At 33.4% G+C, this 25,560-nt stretch overlaps 1 protein-coding gene across 4 annotated transcripts in view; it reads left to right on the top strand.

Moving 5' to 3' along the window:
- Window positions 1-25,560, top strand: part of ASCC3 (activating signal cointegrator 1 complex subunit 3) — a 361,492-nt gene that overhangs the window by 78,463 nt on the left and 257,469 nt on the right. For all 4 annotated transcript variants that reach the window (XM_019831019.3, XM_011282448.4, XM_019831018.3 and 1 more), the window contains exons 9-10: window positions 19,169-19,369; window positions 19,823-19,963. In XM_019831019.3, coding sequence (XP_019686578.2) covers window positions 19,169-19,369; window positions 19,823-19,963 — 342 coding nt within the window. The remainder of the gene's footprint in view (window positions 1-19,168; window positions 19,370-19,822; window positions 19,964-25,560) is intronic.

Genomic DNA, 25,560 nt, shown 5'->3' with positions numbered 1-25,560 from the left:
CAGGTTTCATTTTGGGTGATTTCTATTGCCTTGTCTTAAAATTCGGTCTTTTTTTTCTGCAGTGTCTAAAATACTGTTCATTGCATTCAGTGTATTTTTCATGTAGCATGTAGAGTTTTATCTCTAATGAGTTTGTTGTTGTTGTTGTTTTATCTTCTGTGCTTCCACTTGCACAGTCATTTCTGTAGGGGTCAGCAAACTTTCTGTAAGGATAGTAATTATTTTAGACTTTTGGACCATACAAGGTGTCTGTTCAATACTCATTATTGTTTTCTTTTTTATTAAAATACCTTTTCAAAATGTAATGACCATTCTTATAGTCTATAAAACCAAACCGAAATAAAACAAGCAAACAACAGATGTCTGGCCAGATTTGACACACAAGCTGTTAATTTGCTGACCTTTGCTCTAGTTCCTTGAAGAGTCTGTCATTTGTATTATTTCTTGATTTGTTTTAGTTGATCAATTTTTTTTTATCATAATGTGTTTTTCTGCTTTTTAGCATGCATGGTCATTTTTTTTTTTTTTATGAATACCAAACATAATGATTTTACCTTGTTGAGTACCAGATATTTTTGTATTCTTATAGTCTTGAGTTTTTTCTTGGGATATAGCTAAGTTACTTTAGATCAGTTTGACCTTTTCAGGTCTTCTAAAATTTCTTAGGTGGGCCAAAGCAACATTTAAAGGCTAGTTTTGCCCCACTAATAAGACATAGCTCTTCTGAGCAGAGAACATAATTCCCAGTTAAATAAGAGGTTTTCCACTATGGTTGGTAAAAACAGGAGCTGTTCTAGACCCTATGGGGTGAAGTTTGAGTTTGCTTCCTCCAGTCATTTAAGTGGTTCTTTCCCCTACCTTGGGCACTTTTCTCATATGCTTGTGCTCTTTGGAGATCTCTGGAATTATCAATTCTCTCTTTCTGATTATATATATATTTTACAATAAAAATATCTCCCAAATGGAGAAATTCAGCTTTAAGGGAATGAAGTAGGCCGTGAAGCTTTATTCCATCAAAGCTCATGAAATCCCTGTGTTTTAACAGAATCTTCAGTGTTTATCTATGGATTTTATTTTTCTTTTTGAAACAAAAGCAGCAGATAAATCTGGAAATTAAGAATTATAGCAAGTTAGAAGGTATGTTTTCCCCTTTCTCTCTGGAGGAGGCCAAAAGTTTATTGCATTCCAAGTTGTTATCAAAGGAAGGAAAAAATCCTGTTTTCAGTTATAAATTATTAGAAAAGTGAGATCTGTACTCTGAAGTAGGTCTTAAGTAAAATGAAAAAAGAAAAAGGAGTTGATTCCACCCCTTCTTTTCCCATTCCTTACTTATAATAGTGGTTTGCACTGGACACCCCTCAGCTCCCCACCATCCTTCCTAAAAGACATTTAGCAATATCTGGAGACATTTTTGGTTGTCACGACTAAGAGGGTACTGGCGTCTAGTAAATAGAAGCCAGGATACTGCTGAACATTCCACAGTGCACATGACAGTCTTGGGGACATTTACGAAAATGTCAATGATGCCAAGATTTAGAGACCCCAATAGAAAGAGCCATCTAAGACCCTCTGGGGTTTGATACCTGGAACCTTGGTTCCTTTTTTTTTTTTTTTTTTTACGTATTTTCTAAGCATTGAATAGATCTAAAAATATTACAAAACAGGATTATTAAAAACTTTTAATTTGTAATCACTCCCTTCCTAAGCTTCTTTGATATTGTTGTCACATATTTTAGTTCTATCTTGTTTTAGTTTTATACCAGATATTGTTATTACTGCTATTATTGTAATTGCAGTCAGTAATTATTTGGATTTACCTATATATTTTGCTGTTTCTTAATTCCATCAGTGTGTTCATGTTCTGTGACTTTTCCATGCCTGAACTGGCAAAATCTCTTAATTTTTGTGAATCGAAAATGCATTTATTTTATCTGTGTTCTTGAAAGATATTTTTGCTGGTAATAGAATTCTAAGTCCATAGCTATTTTCTCATAGCACACTAAAGATATTATTCTACCACATCATATCTTAAAACATGAAAGATGTTATTACATCATCTGCTTTTCTTTCCCACACTCCCCCCCCCCCCCCCCCCCCCCCGCCGGGAGAATTCTACCAGATATTTATTTTTATTTTTTTAATTTTATTTTTTATTTTTTTAAGTTTACATCCAAATTAGCATATAGTGCAACAATGATTTCAGAAATAGATTCCTTAGTGCCCCTTACCCATTTTGCCCATCCCCCTTCCCACAACCCCTCCAGCAACCCTCAGTTTGTTCTCCATATTTATGAGTCTCTTCTGTTTTGTCCCCCTCCCTGTTTTTATATTATTTTTGTTTCCCTTCTCTTATGTTCATCTGTTGTGTCTCTTAAGGTCCTCATATGAGTGAAGTCCTATGATTTTTGACTTTCTCTGACTAATTTCACTTAGCATAATATCCTCCAGTTTCATCCACATAGTTGCACATGGCAAGATTTCATTCTTTTTGATTGCTGAGTAATACTCCATTGTATATATATACCACATCTTCTTTATTCATTCATCCATCAATGGACACGTGAGCTTTTTTCATACTTTGGCTATTGTTGATAGTGCTGCTATAAACATGGGGGTGCACGCCGGTATTTCGTGGATAAATGCCTAGTAGTGCAATTGCTGGGTTGTAAGGTAGTTCTATATTTAGCTTTTTGAGGAACCTCCATACTGTTGTCCAGAGTGGCTGCACCAGCTTGCATTGCCACCAACAATGCAAAAGAGATCCTCTTTCTCCACATCCTCACCAACATCTGTTGTTGCCTGAGTTGTTAATGTTAGCCATTCTGACAGGTTTAAGGTGGTATCTCATTGTGGCTTTGATTTGTATTTCCCTGATGATGAGTGATGTTGAGCATTTTTTCATGTGTCAGTTGGCCATCTGGGTGTCTTCTTTGGAGAAGTGTCTATTCATGTCTTTTGCCCATTTCTTCACTGGATTATTTGTTTTTTGGGTGTTGAGTTTGATCAGTTCTTTATAGATTTTGGATACTAACCTTTTATCTGATATGTTGTTTGCAAATACCTTCTCCTATTCCATCAGTTGCCTTTTACTTTGCTGATTGTTTCCTTTCTTGTGCAGAAGCTTTTTATTTTGATGAGGTCCCAGTAGTTAATTTTTGACTTTGTTTCCCTTGCCTCTGGAGACATGTTGAGTAAGAAGTTGCTGCGGCCAAGATCAAAGAGGTTTTGCCTGCTTTCTCCTCGAGGATTTTGATGGCTTCCTGTCTTACATTTAAGTCTTTCATCCATTTTGAGTTTATTTTTATGTATGGTGTAAGAAAGTGGTCCATGTTTATTCTTCTACATGTCGCTGTCCAGTTTTCCCAGCACCACTTGCTAAAGAGACTATCTTTATTCCATTGGATATTCTTTCCTGCTTTGTCAAAGATTAGTTGGCCATATGTTTGTGGGTCCTTTTCTGGGTTCTCTATTCTGTTCCATTGATCTTTTTTTTTTTTTTTTTTTTTTTTTTTTTTTTTGAGACATCTGCAATCAGTCTAATTTAGGTGTTTTTTTGTTTTTGTGTGTTTGTTTTTGAAGTAAGTTTTCTCTCTGGCTTCTTTTAAGCATGATCTCATGGTTTGTAGGCTCGAGCTCTGCGTGGGGCTCTGTGCTGTCAGCTTGGGGTTCTCTCCCTGTCTCTCTGCCCCTTCTCTTTACATTTTTCATACACCTGTAACTTGACAGACATTGTTAAAAATGAAGAAAGAAATAGAGTATTTCCCCCCTCTCCAGGAACTTGCACTATAGCTGGGGACATAAGAAGACATCTGTGCTGAATATTTACAAACAATATACTGTGGAATGCAGTAAGCACAAAGTCAGTGATGCAAATTTAATCCATTTTATATAGATGGCAAAGGGATTAGTGCAGGCTATAGCTCTTTTGACAATTTCTTGAAGAAAAGGAGACTTGAGTTGTTCCTTAACTGCTGTGATCTGGAGGAATTGAGCCTTATCTGAACATTGACAATGAATTTAGCATTGTTTTTTGTAAGAGAGCTGGTGTGGGTTATACAGAGGAAGAAGCATTTCTTGATTTTGTAATGAAAACTTTGGATCTGGTATGAAATATTAGAGATTATGTCTTGTCCATATTACTTTTTCCATAGAACTTTAAAATGGTATGTCTGTTATAAAAACTTGGTCACTGTCAGGAGGGCCACTATTTTACAATTGTGTGAAGTATTACTGTGGAAACTGTAAGGAAAGTTAAAAATTTCTCAGCTTACTCTCAAAAGTAATTAGGGATTTTGTTGTATTCAGACTGCTATGTGTGAAAAGCATGCTTTTGATATACTATATTTTCTTGTTTTGGAGGTCAGTAAAGGTTCATTATGTAAAAGTTTGCTCTATTGGATAGCTTTCTTATAAAGTTATAAATAAGATACTTTTATTTATTTGTGACTCCCAGCAAGTATTTAAATTATTTGCTTAAAAAGTAAGGTTTAGTTGTTTTGAAAGTGTACTATCGTTCAAATATATGAAACAGCTAGGTCTCATTTGAAGGGAAATTATGTCTATATTTTTCCTTATAAAGAATTAATTTTATCTGTATGCCCTGAACTTCTTCAGGATTGTAGTATGATAAAGTCTTCTGGGAACACTTGCAAACAGCTAACTAGGTACAGAGAATCAGCTACTTAAAAAAAACCCACTAAACTAGAAAGAGTTATAACTAACATCTGCACCTCTAGCTAGGAGAAATCTAACAACAGAACTTTCTTTATGACCTACACTTTATTGATTTTATGGTAAGAAATTAGAAGAGAGATTAAAAGCCTCAAGCATATTGTGCTTTCCCATGATGATAATTTTAGAACTCAAATGAATTCAGAAGTCTGAAAAGTAGATGACTTCAACTTGTAATGTGAGAATTTCAAATTACTTTAGAAATAGACTTAGTCCATATCTTCCAATATATCTATGCATTGTGTTTACACAGAGCTCTTGTGATAAACAGAAATGTTTGGTATGATTGTTGCTATTTATAGATTTTTATTATTTTTCTCTGGAAATATGCATGGATTGGTTATCATTCATCAGTAATTATTTCTTTAGCTCCTGATTGATACAAGGCATTATGCTTGGGAGGTATGATAGGCACAAAGCTGTTTAGAATTATGATCCTGCCTTTAAAGGGACTTTATCCAGTTAGGTAAGTAGGACTGAGGTTAAATTTCACCTTTCACCGTTGGCATTTTGTCATGTGGATCGAGTTACATAGCACCTCCAAATTTCAGTTTTTCTCATCAGACGATTTATTTTTTATTTTTATTTTTTTTGAATTTTTTTTTTCAACGTTTATTTTTGGGACAGAGAGAGACAGAGCATGAACGGGGGAGGGGCAGAGAGAGAGGGAGACACAGAATCGGAAACAGGCTCCAGGCTCTGAGCCATCAGCCCAGAGCCCGACGCGGGGCTCGAACTCACGGACTGCGAGATCGTGACCTGGCTGAAGTCGGACGCTTAACCGACTGCGCCACCCAGGCGCCCCAGACGATTTATTTTAAAGATTATATAAGTCAACACACAGAAAATGTGTAGTAGTGTCTGTGATACATTTTAAATTATCAGTAAATTCCTAGCCTGAGTAATAATTATGTAAACTGTTATCGCATTGATAACTGAGCTTTTTGCTGTTTTATCTAACTGGGTACACTTTGAGTCTTTCTGTTAAGATATATTGATAAGGTTGGAATTATTTTGGTATAAATAACTTTTCAAAATTACTCAAAGATGAATGTTGAAGGAATATAGAAAATAGTTCTAAATTAATAAGATAAAAATTAATAAGAAAAATTAATTAGATAAAAGATAAAGTAAAATGACTCATTTCTTTAGTTAATACTGTGCATTTCATTAGGTATCTTATATTTCATTTTTTAAGTGTAATTCCCTCTTATAACCCTGAAAGCAAGTTTAGAGAGGGCAAGTTTAAATTTCATCCAGTGGTGCAAGTATGACAGTGACTAAACATAGGCTATTTTACCTTTTTACATCCTCAACAAGCTGTTACATTGTTGATCAACTTCATGAGAATAATAATTATATGTTGGAGTAATTTTAAATATATCGGGGGAAATCATTATATAAAGACGCCTCAATGTATTCTTAAGCAATCTATATAATATCATGTTTTATTACATAATTTTTATGATTTCTTCCTTGAAATGTTTTGCTTTTCCTTTCAAATTTTTACATACTATACAAGAGGTTGAAGTAAAACATTTGTCTTTTAGGGACCCCCTTACTAAATGTATGCCTTCTAACTTGATACATGTTTTAAACAAGTTTTTCTGAGTAAAATGCACTTTGTTCTTTTTAGAGTAGGTTGTGTTAAATTATTAACAACAACAACAGACGACCAGGGCACCTGGGTGGCTCAGTCAATTAAACACCCAACTTCGGCTCAGGTCATGATCTCACGGTTCATGGATTCGAGCCCCACGTCGGGCTCTGTGCATGATAGCTCAGAGCCTGGAGCCTACTTTGGATTCTGTATCTCCCTCACTGTCTGCCCTCCCAGGCTCATGTTTTCTCTCAATCTCCCTCTCTCTCTCTCTCAAAAATAAATAAACATTAAAAAAAAAGGCAAACAACAACAACAAAAAACAGATGACTAAGAAAACCTAGTCACTGTGTTGGGAGTGGGTAGAGAAAGTTAGAGTAACAGTCCTCAGTCTTGGGCTTTGATAATCACTTGGGATGCTATAAAGAAATGTACAAATTACTATTCCCACCCTAGATAAATGAATGAAAACCTCAAGGGTTGAGTCTAGAAATCTGTCATTTTTAAAAGCATGTGCACTCCCTACCCCAAGTATGAGGATCCTCTCTCAAAGCACTGGCCTCCTCAGCACACCCTCGGCTGAGTTCCTATCCTGCAGTCTTTGACCCAACACTTTTCCTACTCTTTCAGTGGTTTGTTCAGTGTATTTGAAACCCTTCTATGTGAGCTTCAGATCTCATGTGGGGGAACAAGCAGTAAATTTCAGTTTAAGGAAATAATTTATAAGTCCACTTTACTATTCGTTTCCCCATTATATCAGTAATTCTCAGATCTTTCATTTTGTAGGAAAGAGTTCATGATGTTACATTGTGTATTTAAAATATTAGACACTTTAAAAGGTACCAATTTAAATAGGTATTTTAAAATTTGTGATCTTTAGGAAGTCAATACCAAGTATGTTCTTAAGCATTGGAATACACATGCACACACACACACACACACACACACACATTTGTATATTGAACTGACCACTTTAAGTCATTAATACTTTTATTTATATAATACATTATTTTGCTAAGTTATTAAATGAATTCTTGACTTAAAATCATACTGTTATTCCAATATTGTGAGTTTAAATGCAAGTGGAAATAGTCTCTTATTACTTAGAACAATTCATCTGAGCATTCTGTTGATGAAATTTTCTTGTTTAAGGAGATGTATATTTAAAGTGATATCCTTGCTTTATTTAATTAGTTTTGTGGAAAGTTTAAAGTCATGTATACTATAAGAATTTAAATTAAGAATTACCCATATTTTAATATCTATTACATTTTGTGAGCTTGACCATATAAGTGCCAAAATACTTTATTTTTTCTGAAGATTCAAAGTAAGCTAGTGAAAGTACCTTAAAGGTTAAAGTCAGAGCTGAAACCAGTTATTACCATAAATATCAGCCAAGAAGCTGAAAATGACATTTTCTTTGTAGGATTCAACAGAATTTGACAGAGACTGTTGTGCTTCTATTTTATTGCCATGATTAGAAGTGCAGCTGTTTGTCAGAAGGCAGGTCCCACAATTTGGACCAAAAAGACTGTTTGTAATACCAAATAAATAATGGTGTCTTAACATTTTTAAGCCGTGACACTTATAGTGACATCCTGGAAGTATACTTGGGTACATGTCAGTAGGAGTTCATCTCCCTTGTGAAAATAATATATTAACTAAATAGAAAATAGCAGACTCTTAACCTTCAATTTTACCTCTGCGTTAAGCCTGTGAAGTTTGTGTAATTATAATACTGGTTTTTTGAAAGCACCCCTGTCTTATTATGGTAGTTCTGTCTACCCGAATCAAACCCCTAATTGAGCTTAAACCATGACTTTTACTATCCTCTTGTATATTTTTGGCACAGCATTTGGGTGTCACTTCTGAGTGACATCTGACTTGCTAAGTTGTTGTTAAGAGTGCACTAGTAGAAATCCAGATGTGCAATCTCAAGGGTTTATCAGTAGAGTTTGTTATCTGCAGACAAAGTTTTGTTTATCTTTTAAAATTCCCTCTCAAGAAGTTTTTCTTCAGTTTTCCTTAGCATTCAAACCTTAGCTGCAACTTAGGAACAAGGAAGGTACCCTCACCTTCCAAAAAGAGATTAGTGTCCCTCTCTGACTCCCATTATACCTTAAGTTCTCGTTAAATGTGGTATTGCTATTGTTTGTTATTCTCTCTTTTTTTTTCTCTTTAGGACCTTAATAGCTTCTTATTTATCATTTTGTTGTCATGTAGTAGAGTATATTTAGAAGTCTCATTTATTTAGTGGTGTTTCTTTTTTATTTTTTCATTATGCTTCTTAGATGGAGTATTTTCAGTGTGAAAATTTTTAGGAATTGCTCCTTAGGGGCATATTAAATATTTCCAGATACTATTAGAATAGTGTAAATACATTCAGTTAAATAATATGAAAGGGTTATGAATTATGCATTATGATTTCTTATGGCTTCTTGTCACATGTAATAAAATTTGGATCCATTTCATTTTATAAAATACCTAACTTGATTTTTACAAAATCTTACAATCTTACTTCCTTCAAAGATTTAATAGTAGATTAGTCTCCTGAGGCCTTTTGTTGCTAAGATTTAATTTCCTCTACCCAGATTGTCTGGTTCACAATGAATTATTATCGTGAACCATTAAAATACATGACTCTTTAGTAAAGAGAAACTGTCCATGGACTATTTTCTTTTCTCTTAATTAGCAGAATTCACTAATTTTTCAGTGCATTTTCAAGTGGGAGTACAAATTGGAAATTAGGTGTTTGGTAAAGATGTTGGCTTCTGTGTGAGATAATGGAAAAGGGTGATCAGTTATTATGTATTAACACAAAAACATTGCATATTTGTGTCTGTAAAGACACAAATTATGTTATTTTTATAATTAAAAAAATTTTTTTAAATGTTATTCAAGTTTTGAGAGAGAGAGAGAGAGAGAGAGAGAGAGAGAGAGCGAGCAAGTTGGAGACACAGAATTCGAGGCAGGCTTCAGGCTCTGAGCCATCAGCATAGAGCCCAACATGGGGCTCGAACCCATGAGCTGTGAGATCATGACCCGAGCCAAAGTCGGATACTCAACCGACTGAGCCACCCAGGCACCCCATATTATGTTATTTTTAATACTTTAAGAAGTATAAAGTAGATCTTCCTCCTTTATATGTTTATTGGTAAGATAAATATTTTTATCCTAATAAAAGCATGTTTGTGGAGCTGATTATAAAATCTGTTCACTCTAAAACAGTAATATCTAAAATGTAATGTTTATATTCATAAAACAGAAAGCAAAAGTTCCTTTCTAATCCCAATTCCAGTGAAACAGTTTGTTATATATCTTTCCATGATGTTTTCTTTAAATCAACAAATACTTAGTTATGTTACTGTTCTGTGGCATGGTGTTTTGTTTTTTGTTTTTTGTTTTTCGCTTTTGGATACGTTTTCCTATGTGTATATCCTTCCTCAGTATGTTTTCTATTTAACTGCTATAATTCATGAAGAATATAATATGAATTACTTATACCACTCCACTATTTGTGGAATTCAATGTTTTTGTTTTTGTTTTTATGTAAAAAAAATGCAAAAAAAAAGATGTTTTTGCAAACATCTTTGTGCTTATTTATTTACCTAGCACTCTTGTTCAGTTAGTGTAACTTGAAGAAATTTTTGGAGGTGGATGCACATTTATTAATGTTAATGTATTTATGATATCTGATAGAAAACATCAAACTTAATTGATGTTAGCAGAATAACATATACCCAGCTTCTATTCTGGAGTTAGTCATTGTGCTTAACGTGGAGTGTCTTAAATATTACTTTATTTATGAAATTCATCAGTGATGCAGCTCACAGATAATAATTGGTTTAATTAGAATGACTCAGCTGAAGTATGTATAGAAAAAACATCATTGACTATTTCCTTTGTGCCTAGTACTAGGCATTAGGAAGACAAAGATGAAAAACATAATTCCCAACCCTCAGTACTCTCATATTCTAAAGGGAAATAACTCCTTATATTAATCATTTAGCACTTTCGAGACTGTAATTTTTGTTTGATCAGGTGAAGTATTTGTCACCCCTCAGTAAAGGTGAATAAGGAGACTTCATCTGGCCCAGTTTCATATATGGTGAATAACTAGACTTAACTGTTTTAATTAGTCTAACTGTTTTAGACTTTGTGTTGGAATATAGAAGTATTAATTATTTGGGCAGTGTTGGAAAAAGAATATTAATTCCATTCTTTAACACATTCAACAAATGATTACTTGTTATTTTTTCCCTTGGTTACTAAGGATGACTTTATTAAGAATAAGAGGTCAGAGGGGTGCCTAGGTGGCTCAGTCGGTTAAATGTCTGACTTTGGCTCAGGTCATGATGTTGCAGTTCATGGGTTCAAGCCCTGCATCAGGCTCTGTGAGGCCAGCTCAGAGCCTGAAGCTTGCTTCAGATTCTGTGTCTCCCCCTCTCTGCCCCTCACCCACTGGCACTCCGTCTTTCTCTGTCTCTCAAAAATGAATAAATGTTAAAAAAAAATTTTTTTTAAAAGAATAAGAGGTCAGATAAAATTAATGTTCTTTCTGTCCCCTAAAGCATCCTCAATGATTGACAGTTTATAATATAGTTTATCTGCATTGCATGACCCTCAGATTATTGAGACCATGTTAATAAGGATTTTGGATGCTGCCCTAAGAGCTTTCCCCACAATGCGGTCAGCTATGTTATGACAATATATTTATCAAATTTAGAACATTATGTAAGTTAGCTGGGTGCTTTCTAGAGCTGCACTTTTTAAAACAGTAGCTACTAGTTACATGTGCTGTTGAGCAGTCTGGAGGGAGGAGAGGTAAGAGAATGGGAAAAATAAGTGAAAGGGATTAAGACGTACATACTGCCAGTTATAAAATAAATAAGTCAGAGGGATGAAAAGTATAACACAGGGAACAATGTTAGTAGATTATAACAGTTTTGTGTCGTGACAGATAGTGACTACACTTATCATGGTAAGCATGTTGTAATGTATAGAATTATGCAATCAGTATGTTGTACACCTGGAAGTAATATAATATGTGAACTATACTTCAATTAAAAAAATTTAAATAATAAAAGAGAAATATGGCTAGTCTGGTTTGAGATGTGCTCTAAGTGTAAAGTACACTTATTTGTCAACCTTCTTATGTAAAAAAATAATTTTTATTATAGATTAAAAAGGTAATATTTTAGATACATTGGGCTATATAAATTTTTATAAAATTAATTTTAATTTTTAAAAACTTTCTAATGTTTCTGCTAAAAAATTAAAATTTATATGGTTTGCATTATATTTCCTTTTTAAATGTTTGTTATTGAAGTATAGTGTGAAATTTTATTTTAGGTCTGCTACTAATATGTAACCTTGAGAAAGTCACCATAACTCTCTGAAAATGAGTTTTTAAAAAAATCTTGACCTTTCCATTGACCTCCAAAGTCAGATGCAATGCCTGTTTGAAATTTCTTCTTGGACATATAATAAGTACTTCAAATGTAGTGTTTTTTTCTTTTTCCTCTCTCAGTCTGTCCTCTGAATCTGTCTTATATCATCAATAGAACTACCATCCATCTACTCTCTCTCTCTCTTTTTTTCTTTTTTTACCCAGTCTCTCACACTTAAATCATTATTGAATCCTATTAGCTGCACCTTAGAAATATAGTCTGTATCCTATCTCAGTTTCCACTCGTAATATAAATCAGCATCATTCCTCACCTTAACTACTAGCGTCGTTGTTTCCCGTGTCCCAATCTGTTCTTGTCATGGTGGCTAAGTAGACCTTTAAAAAGTATAGTTGTCATTCCTCCACTTAAGATAATGAAACGACTTTCTCTTGTATTGAGAATAAAAATTCATAACTCGTTACCATGACCTATAATTTCCCCATGACTCCTGTTTCCCTTTCCTGTTAACACCCTCTTCCTCTGTATTACCCTGTTCCCTGAAAGGTAAGTATATGCAAAACTACCTCCAAAGGCTGTAGGAGCCCTAAGACCAAAGAAAAAGGCTGATGAAAAGGCCCAACAAGTCCAGCCTGACAAGAAATGGTTTATTAAGGGGACTTACAGATAGAACTGTCTTAGGTGGTTGCAAGAGAAATAGACCCCTAACCCCATATCTTTTAAGACTTGCTCTTGTAGCCCTAGAGACTGCAAGTACATGCTGGGAGATCATCCAAGAGGAGAATGTTTAAGAATAAGTGTGTATTCATAGTCTTATCTCCAGAGCACTTTGAGGATGTTATGTCCTAATCGTGTACTTAAGGATGTGGTTAAATAAAAGAATGTGGGAGGGGAAGGGGCTATTCTTAGGAAGGTTTCAGGTCACAGAACCTTCATCATGGCAGATTTGTCCAAAGTGCCAATTAGTCTGGTTCACATATATACCATCTATTAAAAATTAATTCATATCAGTGTTGGAAATAATCTCTTCATTAGTGAATGTGTATTTTCTGTTTCCTACCTTTGTTAAAATTGTGTTACTACCTTTTTGACCATTTAAACAGTTTGTAGCACAATAAATATTTGCCAGATGAGCACATGATGACCCCAGCTATGAATGAAAGGTGAAATTTTGTTTAATATATCCTATTATGAAGGCCTAAAATCTTCTATTTTAGAATGATTACTGAAAAGGGTTTTATACACGTACAAGCAGTGAGTAAAGACCTTTTAAATTAAAAAACCTAATTATCTAATTACCTAATGAGTACCCAAAAATATTAAATTCCTATTCAAAGCTATTCATATAAACTGTTTTATTTTTAGCCCCGTGACTTGTAAGTGGCTTGTGCTGTGGAACATGGTTTGTGAGGTGTATTTGAGGGGTGGGATTCAGCAAATGAAGCTTGCACAGAGAGTACTGAGTGGCAGTCGACTCTATTCTGAAATGTTAAGCCCAAGCCACATGCTATCAAGAGCCAGATGAAACTTAATCTATTAAAATTATATAGTGTGTGTCTTTGGTATCTATATGAGTTTTCCTAAATATATGCTGAAATTGTAATCTTTACTGTTAGAATAATCTTAAGCATAATCTTATGATACACTAGCTTAGAGAGGGCAGCATGGTCCTGGCTTCATCTTAAATACCTAGTTAATGCATTTTAATTGACTGGCAATGTAGGTACCTTATTCGATTATTATAAACAGTTAATGTAGTATACTTAGTGTACATTTTTGTTCTCCCAGGTAAATAGTATTATCCAGATTATTTTTTAGAGTAAAGTGTGTAGTTGACAGCAGCCTGTGTAGTCAGTGTTTTATAAGGGATATTTGAAACATATATATTTTCCAAGACTTGCATAAATGAGTCATGTCATTTCCTGAATGATTAGTAGTCTGATGAATCCAAAATATGTAGACAAATGGATTTAGGATAAGACTTGTAATATATATTTTTAAGTTTATTTATGAGAGAGAGTGGACTGGGGTTGGGGAGAGAGGGTTCAGAGAGAGGAGGGGGGAGAGAGGATCCCAAGTAGGCTCTGCACTGTCAGTGCAGGGGCTCGAACTCACAAACCATGAGATCATGACCTGAACCAAAGCCAAGAAGAGTCTGACATTTAACTGACTGAGCCACCCAGGTGACCCAAAGCTTGTAATATTTAAAATATTTTTTGATCTGCTGATTATGATATGTTTTGAAAATGCTTCTACTAATTAAAAGGGAGAATACTGTTTATTTGTTAATTAAAAGGGAGAATACTGAACATAAAGCCTTATCATAAATGAGCCATGAGACACTCAGTTTTCTGTTTAAAAGCAAATACTAACATGCTGCTTAATTGCAGTTTTAGCTTTATGCATCATTAATATATAAAATCAATACATGTTTCTTTTAAGTTAGAAGAATAGCAAATATTTGGAAGCAGTGGTTGTTAGAGCCATTTAATTAGACATTAGTATGTGAAGTATAAATAAAATAATGAAAATTATTAGTACACAATTCTAAATTTGAGTAGAGTTTTGATAAAACCACACTTTTCTTCTGCTTTAAACTTTTAAGATATTTGTGTATATAATTTATGTATCATTGAAATACAAGAAATCCCTTGTGCATAATGAACTTTAACTTAATTATCTCATGTTCCACTAGTCCACAGAGACAGTTTGAAATGTACTGAGTTCTCCAGTGATGTTTTTTAATACTGTTAAGTTAATCAATAAACCAACGTTTATTGATTAAATTTGTTTATTCAAGTTCCTAAATTCAAAGTGGAAAAAAAAAAAAAAAAACTTCGGGGGAGGGAGCAGAACATGCACTGTTTTAAGTAATTTGTAAATTTTTGGAGGGTTTTTGTTTTTTAAGCTTACTGTTTCTTGCCAGGATGTTCTGTTGATAGTAATTGTATGTATACAACAGTATTTTATTTATTTTATTTATTTTTGCTTAGAAATGTTTTATTTTTTCATTGGTTGATGACTAATTGATCATCTGAATAGTAGCTCTTGCATTGTATGCTAAAATAAGACATATTTTGCTGCCAGGGAGAAATTAGGCTAGTTTCATTGTTTCATCTGTGAAGCTCTCTTGCAAAAAAGAGCAAACCAGGCCAGTGTTAAAATTTAAGTTGCAGAAACATTATTGGTGCTTATTATACCAACACGTTCATATTCAGAACTACTTCATGCAGTAAATATTAATCTCCTTTGCAAAAGTAGGGAAACTGAGGGTCTGAGATTATCTGATATGATTAAATCACACATTTAGGATGAGGCACAGCCTCAACTAATCTGCTGTCACTATAGATTAGATTAGATTTTCTAGATGTTTATATAAATGTAACCATGCGGTGTATATTCTTTTTTTGCCTGGCTTCTTTCATTCAACAGTCATTTTGAGATTCATTTATTTTGTTACATCTCAGTAATTTTTTCCATTTTATTGTTGGGTAGTATCCCACTGTATAAATATGCCACATTATCTTCATTCATCTGTTGATGGAGATTTGAGTTGTTTCTGGATTTAGGCTATTCAAATAAAGCTTCTATGACCATTGCGTATAAGTACAAGTTTTTGTATGTACATATTTTTTTTTTCTCTTGGTAGAACCTGGAAGTGATATGGCCTGATCATATGTTTAATTTTATGTTTGACTTTTAAAAAATTGTCAAATTGTTTGCAAAGTCTTTGTACTGTTTTAGATACCTACCAGCAGAATTATGAGTATCAGTTCCTCCACATCCTCATCAACACTTGGAGTGGGCACTTCTTAAAATTGTAGCTATTTTAATAGATGTGTAGTGTTATCTCACTGTGATTTTAACTTTCATTTCCCTAATGACTAATAATATTGAGCATCTTTTTGTGTGCCATCCAGATACTTTCTTTGGTGAATTCACTGTTTAATTGTGCCCATTTAAAAAATTGGATTGTTTGATTTCTTATTGTTGTGTTCTGAGAATCCTTTATATATCCTGGACATAAGTCTTTTGTCAGATGTATACTTTGCAAAGATTTTCTTCCATGCTGTCTTCTTTCATTTTCTTAACAACAATTGAAGATTACAGGTTTTTCATTTGGCTTAAGTTCAGTTTATCAATTCTTTGTTTACACATTATGGTATATTTAAGACATTTTGGTCTAACTCAAGACCACAAAAATGTTCTCTTCCATTTTTTTCTACAAGTTTTATAGTTTTAAGTTTTACATTTAGATCTATGATCTACTTTTGAATTAATTTTTGTATGGTGGGAGATATGGATTCAAGGGTTTTTTTTTGTTTTTTTTTGTTTTTTGTTTGTTTGTTTGTTTTTTATATATACATATCCATTTGTTCCAGCATCATTTATTGAATAATACTATCCTTCGTCATCTGTATTGCCTTTGAGCCTTTGTCAAATATCCGTTGTTGGTATATATGAGGGTTTATTTGTGGATTCCTTGTTTTGTGTCTTGATCTATTTATCTTTATGCTAATACAATGCTGACTTGATTTCTCTAGTTTTTTAATAATCCTTAAAACCAGTTGAAATCAGTTGAGATGTTGATTGGAATTGCACTGGATTTATAGATAAACTTGGGAAGAATTGGCATCTTTTAAAGGATTTTCTTTTATTTCTCTTAGCAAAATTATGTAGTTTTCAATATATATGTTTCTCATCCCTTAAGATTTGCATAATTTGATACTATTGTAATTGATTTTTAAATTTTTCCTTAATTTCAGATTCTCACTGCTAGTATATAGAAATATAACTTTTTTTAAAAATGTTGAACTTATATCCCACAAACTTCTTAAATCACATATAGTGTTAGATGATATTTTGTAGATTCCATCAGATTTTTTGCATAGAAAGTCATGCCATCTCTAAATGAAGACAGTTTTTCTTCTTTCCTGTGTAAATGCCTTTATTTCTAAAAAAAAAAAAAAAAAAGAAAGAAAAAAAAATGCTGGATTGCACTGACCAGAACCTCCAGTATAATATTAACTGCTGAGTGCAACATCCCTGTTGTGTTCCTAATTTTAGGGGAAAGCATTTAGTGTTTCACCATTAAGAATAGTATGAACTGTAGCATTTTTGTATATCCCCTTTATCAGATTGAAGAATTCCCTTCTATTTCTAGTTTGCTGAAAGTGTTTTGTTTTGATTTGATTTGACTTGTTTTTAATCAGGAATGGATATGGGATTTTGTCAGATTCTTCCCCTTCATTTATTGAAATGATCATGTGGTTTTTCTGTTATAGCTTATTTCTATGGTGAATCATACTGAGTTTTCAGTGTTAAATTATCCCTGCATTTTTGTGATAATCTCCACTTGGTAATATTATTATTATGTTGTAGAATTATGTAAGTTTTGTTTATATTTTCTCTCTGTGTTCATGAAGAGTATTATTCTATAATTTTTTTGTCTTATTTTGATATCAGGGAAATGTTTGCCACATAGAATGATTTGGGAAGTATTTTCTCCTTTGTAGTTATTCTGAATAGTCTAAAACCACATGTAGAATTGGTATTATTTCCTCCTTAAATGTTAGGTAGAATTTATCAATGATGCTAACTGGGCCAGGAGTTTTCTTTTTGGGAAGGATTTTAATCTCAGCCTGCTAATTTATTTAATAGATACAGGGTTATTAAAGTTGTACATTTATTCTTGAGTGAACTTTGGTTACCTGTGTCATTTAAGAAAGTTGTCCATTTCATCTGTGTTGTCAACTGTAGTGGCATAAAGTTATTTATTAAAATTTCCCCATTCTTAAATTATCTGTAGCATCTGTAGTGATGCCATCAATCTCATTCTTGGCACAAGTAATGTCTGTCTTCTCTTTTTTTCCCTGATGAATCTAGATTAATCAGTTTTATTGATCTTCTCAAAGAATGTGCTTTTTTTGTTTTCCATTTCTTTGATATCCACTTTGATCCTAACTATTTCCTTTATCCTGCTTAGTTCAGTCTTAATTTTCTCTTTTATTCTGGAAGATGTAGTTGTTCATTTAAAACCATTCTTTTTTCATATAGGTGGTTAGTCTATATATTTCTCCCTAAGTATTACTTTTAGCAGCATCCACAAATTCTGATATGTCGAGCTTTCTTTTTCCTTCGGTTGACAATACTTACCAAATTCCTTTTGATTTCTTCTTTCATCCATGGGTTATTTAGGAAGTGTGTTATTTAATTTCAAATATTTGGATATTTCCTAAGGATATTTCTGTTAAAGATTTCTAATTTCATTCCATTGTGATCAGAGGACATGTTTTGTCTTTATTACTTTTCCTTTTGTTGAAACATGTTTTATGGTCTAGAATATACTGTATTTTTTAATATTTTATGAACACTTGATAAGATTTTGTATTCTATTGTTAGATGAATACCTGACCTGTCAGGTCAAATTGGTTAATAGTGCTGTTCATGTCTACTATAACCTTGTTGATTTTCATGCCTACTTGTCCTGTCAGCTGTTGGGAAGGATGCTGAAGTCATTTGCTGTATTTTGAAGATCTGTTATTAGGTATATTAGCCTTTATGACTATAATTAATTATTCTCCTTTTCATTGTGAAATGACTGCCTTTATTCCTGGTAATTATTCTTGGGTTTGAAATTTATTTTTTGTGATATTACTATAGCCATTCCAGTTTCCTGCCATTAATCCTGTCCAGTTTTTTGTTTGCCTTCAGACATTGTAGTTTTCATTTCTAAAGACTTTTCATATGGGAGACTTTAGGAAAAATTATTTAACCACTCTGTCTTCATTTTCTTCTTTATTAAAGGCACATAATAAAAGAACCTATACCATAAAATTGTTTTGAGAATTGAGTAAATGTATCAAAATGCTCACAAATACATATATATCACAGTATAAGTTCTGAATAAATGTAATCTACAGCTATTGTTCCTACTCTTATGGCTGCTGTTTAAAAAAAAGTATTTTTAAATCCATAACATATTGAAACAGAGTTTCCTATTGATTTATATACCCAAGAAGTTTCTTGTTTGGACTTCCATTAGTCATCTTTAATCTAACTAAACTAGAATATCATCACAACTCAAAAAAATACCTGTTTCATTTTGTTTTTATTTTGTACTTAAGATTGTGTACAAAAATATAGGTATAGTGTCATTATCATATTTTTCTAATTCAGTGAATATGTAATTCCCAAATGCATTAGAATTATACAGTAGTTGTGAGTTCTCAAATGTACATACTTTGGTTTAAATATAGGACATATTGAAATTAGTCATTTTTTTAATCAAAGGAAGTTAAGTGTTTACATTTAATATTTGGTATGAGTCCTTCACATTAGTATCATTTATTATGAGTCATTTATTTCTTTCCTTCTTTCTCTCTCTCTCTCTCTCTCTCTCTCTCTCTCTCTCTCTCTCTCTCTCTAGATTGGGCAGCTGGCTTTTAAAGGAATGAGGAGACTCAATAGAATCCAGTCAATTGTGTTTGAGACTGCCTACAACACCAATGAGAACATGCTGATTTGTGCCCCTACTGGGGCTGGAAAGACCAACATTGCAATGCTTACAGTTCTGCATGAAATTCGCCAACATTTTCAACAAGGTGTTATCAAAAAGAATGAATTTAAGGTAGGAAATTAACAGGTTAGACCATAACTTTTTAAATTGTAAAATTAAAATCATTTGTAGTTGTTCATGTTACATGAAATCTAGAGTAAAAGGATATATTCATGATGTCATGTAAAGATTGCTGCTTGAATTTCTCTATTACTGTGAAAGCATTCCCAGTTTGTGTTAGGAAAATCCTATTACCCCTGTGAAAAGCTGTGAAAATACATTTAGCTTTGAAGCAAAACCAATTTTCAGAGGGATGAGACTATATACAAAAATTTCATTGTCCTTTAAATAGCTGCACACTTATCCAAGAAGGAGAAGTACTTTTCAGATATCACTATTAAGATGTTTTACTCCTAGTGGCTACAATTATATTTCACAATAAATTGTGACTTACATGGACTGCTGTGAAACAAATGACCTTCTAGGTTTTGCTCATTTATCAAGGTAGTGTTTTCCTTGGCACAGATTGTATATGTTGCTCCAATGAAAGCCTTGGCAGCTGAAATGACAAATTACTTCAGCAAACGTCTAGAGCCACTGGGCATCGTTGTGAAAGAATTGACTGGGGATATGCAGTTGTCAAAAAATGAAATTTTACGAACTCAGGTATGTTGTGTACTTAGACTTTTTTAATACCATTATTTTTCAGGTAATAGTGAAAATTGTTAAACAACTATACCTAAGTAGCTATAAAATATAAACCTAATGAAATGAACTTCTTTTGTCTGTAATTACATCTTACCTCCACAAAAGAGGTTTTTGCTGGTGCACTGTCCTGTTTTATCCCTTCTAACTCTATGATTCTTGCTGTATCTTGACTATTGTTAGATGTCTGGTGTAAATTTTAAGTCCATTAACACTAAATGTTTTTTTTAAACAGTAGAGAATGAGAATGTGGATAAGACCAGACTTCAGTTTTAAGAGCAGGAAAATATATAGATTCTTAAATGACCCCACTAGTATTCTAAACTATTGTATAAGGATTGCTTAACAAAAAATAAAAGTTTTTAGTCGTTCTTTATTTCATCAGATAGAAAGTTACTAAATCACGCACTGTATATAGCACTATATTAGGTGAAGTGCGTGACAGCAAAGATATTGAAGATACCCTTCCTGCTTTCAAGGATCCTATACTATGACTGAATAGGCAAAAACTATATTAGAGCTACAACAAGATTATCATTAATTGATGCAACATCAACTAAGGTAATGTTCATTATGCTCTGGAAAAATCCAATAATGGATAACCAAATATTAATGGGATAGTTCAGCCTCAAGGATGATCTGGAGTGGGCACTAGGGAATACACTGGCCTATTAGCCTGGCATCCTTGCCAGTGTCTCAGGACAAATTACCTGTCCTTACTGGTTGTTAAATATGTATTTTTTAAACATTATACCTGATATGTAATTAATACTATTAGAATTTAAAGTCAGGGGTTGGAGGATGGGGATTGGAGAAAGGTGGTCAAAAGGTATAAACTTCCAGTTATGAGATAAGTACTAGGGATACAATGTAAAACATGATGACTATAGCTAACCCTGCTACATGTTATATAGCCAAAGTTCTTAAGAGAGGATATCCTAAGAGTTCTCATCATAAGGAGAATTTTTTTTTCTTTTTATTTCTTTTTCATTTTATTGGTAACTTTTTAAATGTATGATGGATGTTAACTAAACCTACCATAATAATCATTTCACAGTATATGTAGGTCAAATCATCATGCTATATACCTTAAACTCATACAGTGATATATGTTACTTATTTCTCAGTGAAACTAGAAAAAACAAAAGTGGTTAGAGGAAGCAGATAGACATTTTCCAAAGGATACATGCAGATGGACAGTAGGTATATGCAGAGATGCTCAGCATCACCAGTCATCAAGGAAATGCAAATCAAAACTGAGATATCATCTCACACTTGTTAGAATGCCTACTATCAAAAAGGCAAGATAAGAAGTGCCAACAAGTATATGGAGAAAAGGGAACTTATGTGCACTGTTGGTTGGAATGTAAATTGGTGCAGCCCTGGAAAACAGCATGAGGCTCTTCATAAAATTGAAGGTAGAACTACCTTATGATCCAACAATTCTGCTTCTGGGTGTATATCCAACAGAAATGAAATTAGCATCTCAAAGATCCTGTGTTCATTACAGCATTATTAAAACAGCCAAGAAAAAAATACTTTTGGACTTTAAAGATTTATTAGTGAAGATCAGACACATATTTCAGTTGTAGTAGATAAAAGGCAGTAATCAGGATTTAGCACTCATTATTTTTAATATCCTTTTTATTTTGTGAAATAATAGAGGGGAGTGTATTAATGTTTAGCATCTGTCACAGTTTTTAAAAAATCTCTAATTTAACAAATGGTTTTGTGTTTCAAAAAGAGGTGGCAGAAGGAAAAAGTCAGTGGAGCTACAACATAGTTTTTATATTTAGGATCTATAAAACTTTTTCTTTGCCCTTTTACATTATACTATAATCTCAGATTTACTTATTTTGATAACATGAATAGATTTTTAACTGCTGAAAATGGTCGACAGTAAAGCACACATTATTTGAATTTTGATCACATATTTGTGAGTTCAGGTAATGGGACCTTAGGAGCTTGACCTTTCTTTTCTTTCACATTTTCAGCTTCAGAATTAATTTTAAAATGTATAGTGTACTTCTACGACAGTTAATTTAGGTCTTTTGTTGGGTAAATTCTAATTCTAAAATAATGTAAAAGAATTATGTGTTTTTATTATAAAAAATACATTATTTTTAAATATTTTGTCAGTGGTAACAGCTGAATAGTAAACAAACGAATAATTTTATTATTCTGTCATTGTAAGTTTTGGCTTATATTGCATAACTGTGATACATGGTTAGGTTTTAAAGACCAGACTAATATGTGGGGTCTTCATTAATTACTCTGGCTAAAATCAATATGGTAATTTTTGACGTACGTTTTATCCCATTGCCTTGAAGGGATATGAGTCTCTTTTATTAATGATAGTGTTCTTTCCTATAGTGATTCTTTGGATCAGCATGTCCTGAACTCTATCAACGGACACTTTAAGCTACTCTAGTTATTGCTTTCAGCCACTAGAGCTGTGCATGGTTGGGAAATTCACTCATGTAGGAAAAGCATCAAACTTACAGATTTTGTTCTGGGTGGTTATGTCTTTTTAGAGTAGGTTTTGTTCTGGTGTTGGCCTGCTTTTTTACATGGGACTCCTGGGTTTTCTCCCATAAAAGTATTACTAGCTTTTATTCCGGCATTTGGAAGGTTCCCATGTTATTGGGCTTTTCACACTGATTTTCAAGCTGCTCTCTCAACTCTGAATCCCACCTCTGAACTCTGATATCTGGCACCTTCAGCCAGTGAGGCTGTGGTTTTTCCCACCTCCTCTTTTTGCAGCTGTAGCAGTGGGTCTGTGATCATACTCTTGGGTCAGTAGTTTGCAAACTGGTAATTCTTAATCCCTTTCAATTGATACTACATTTCTCTGTTTTTTACCACTTTCTGATGCTGCCCTGTGTCTTAAACAGTTTTTTTTAAATTGTATACAGTATTTTATGATTATCTGCAGAAATTCCTGCCACTTGTTTGTTCATCTAACATTATTGGTAATAGATTTCAATTTCCTAATATTTTTGTTATTGAGTTTATTAGTATTTCAAACATACTAATTGTCTTCTCCTAGCAGTGAAGGTGGGAAGCATATGTTAAAAATCTAACTGTTCTTTTAAAAGTTTATCCAAGTGACACCTGGCACCACAAGGCTTAGTCGGTTGAGCATCCAACTTTGGCTCAGGTCACGGTCTCTTGGTCTGTGAGTGGGAGCCCTTCGTGGGGCTCTGTGCTGACAGCTCAGAGCCTGGAGCCTGCTTTGGATTCTGTGATTCTCTGACCCTCCCCCACTTGTACTCTGTCTCTCTCTCTCTCTCTCTCTCTCTCTCAAAAATAAACATTAAAAAAAAAACAATTTATCCAAAACCCATACATTTTTTCCTTATAACATTTTTTAGAATCTTGTTATTCCAAATGAATTTTTCTTAAAAATATATTCAACATATTTTATGCAAAATGCCTTTTATTGTCATTATTTTAATCATCACATGAGTGGAGACATTCTAATCATTTCATAAAATGCATTTTTATTTTTATTTAAAAAAATTTTTAATGTTTATTTTTGAGAGAGAGAGAGAGAGAGAGAGCGCTCAAGTGGGGAAGGGGAATAGAGAGAGAGGGAGACACAGAATCTGAAACAGGCTCCCAGCTCTGAGCTGTCAGCACAGAGCCCCACACGGGACTCGAACTCGGGAACAGCGAGATCATTAGCTAAAGCTGTAGTTGGACACTTAACTGACTGAGCCACCCAGGCACCCCCTTAAAATGAGGTTTTAATTAAAGGATTTTTCTGTAAATTTCTAACATTTCCTATGAAATTTGAGTGTTGAGATACCACCCCGCCTTTTCCTTGAAACATTAAAAAAAATTTTTTTTTAACTTTATTTTTGAGAGAGAGAGAGAGCATAAGCAGGGGAGGGGCAGAGAGAGAGGGAGACACAATCCGAAGCAGGTTCCAGGCTCTGAGCTGTTAGCACAGAACTCAACGCAGGGCTTGAACTCACAAGTGGTGAGATCATGACCTGAGCCGAAGTTGTATACTTAACTGACTGAGCCACCCAGGCGCCCCTCCTTGAAACATTTTAAATTTTATTTTGTTAAAGAATCTAGAGAACTGTTACCTGAAAACAGGAGTAACAATTATATTTTTACATATACAGTTGACCCTTGGACAATGTGGGGGTTTAGAGGTGCTCATCCCCCTCCTCACCATAGTTAAAAACCCATGTATAGTTTTGACTTTCCAGAAACTTAACTATTGTTGACCAGAAGCCTTTCCAATAACATAAACAGTCTATTAACACATATGTTTATATGTTATATGTATTATATACTATCTATTCTTACAATAAAGTAAGCTAGAGGAGACATAATGTTATTAAGAAAATTGTAAGGAAGAGAAAATACATTTATAGTACTATATTATATTTATCAAAAGAAATCTGCATATAAGGGGACTTGCACAGTTCAAACCCATGTCATTCAGGGGTCAACTGTAGTCACTTGAACAAATTTTGGTTCTCTTAGCATAATGAACTAAATCATGCTTAAATTTTTAAGTGTATATAATGGAAAGAAGTTGACAGATTTGTATAACACAGTGCAGACTTCAAACTTATGGACACATCTGATTCTGAAAGTATGCTCATGTACTTATAGAAGGTGTGTTACATATTATACATTCCAAGTTAGCTCCCAGAGTTACCTTAACATACAATTACAGAGGTCATATCTCAAAACTACACATCAGGACACATAGACTTATTTTTTTAGTATGTGATTTTTACTTTCATATTGTCTTGTAAGGCATATAGATTAACTCAAAATTTGACTTTTAAAAAATTGCCTCCATTAAAATTTTCTGAAATTTGAACCATTCTAGAGTATCTGAGATCATACATATGATGTATGTCTTACCTAAAGAAATGAGTTTTGTATCCCGATGGATACAATTTTAGGGAAGAAACCAAGTCAGTTTATTCCTCTTTTATTGCTTGCAAGTCTAGCCTTAAGAAATTTTCTGCAAATGGTAAGTTCAGCTTTGGCAATCTTAAGTCACTGTTGTGCCAAAACCACGGCTCTTCCTCTGTGTAATTCTGCTTTGGTCTTTCTGCACACCATTAACAGCCTTTTGTTTTGTTTTGTTTTGTTTTAAACTCTGCATTGATTTGGTCATTCTCATTACACTACAGCAGGAACTCTCAAAATGCGGTACAGGGATGTTATATTTCCTAAGATTCTCTCCAGGGTTGGCAAAGTTAAAACCTATTTTTAGGATAACATGATGATATTATTTTCTTTCACTCTCCTTCTCTCACACATATATCGTGGAGTTTTCCAGAGTCTGCATAAGGTGTGATGTTGTCATCATTGATGGCTTATGGAATGAATGCTTTCTATTCTTTTTTTAAATTTTTAAAAATTTTTAAAATTTTATTTAACTCCAAGCTAGTTAACATATAGCGTAGTAATAGTTTCAGGAGTAGAATTTAGTGATATATCACTTAGATATTATACCCACTGCTCATCCCAACAAGTGCTGTCCTTAATGTCCATAACCCATTTAGTACATCCCCTCACTG

The sequence above is a fragment of the Felis catus genome, chromosome B2, assembly GCF_018350175.1.
Source record: "Felis catus isolate Fca126 chromosome B2, F.catus_Fca126_mat1.0, whole genome shotgun sequence".
Classification (NCBI taxonomy): Eukaryota; Metazoa; Chordata; class Mammalia; order Carnivora; family Felidae; genus Felis; species Felis catus.
Note: the sequence above shows the minus strand (reverse complement) of the source record. Positions and strands in the feature narration are given on the sequence as shown.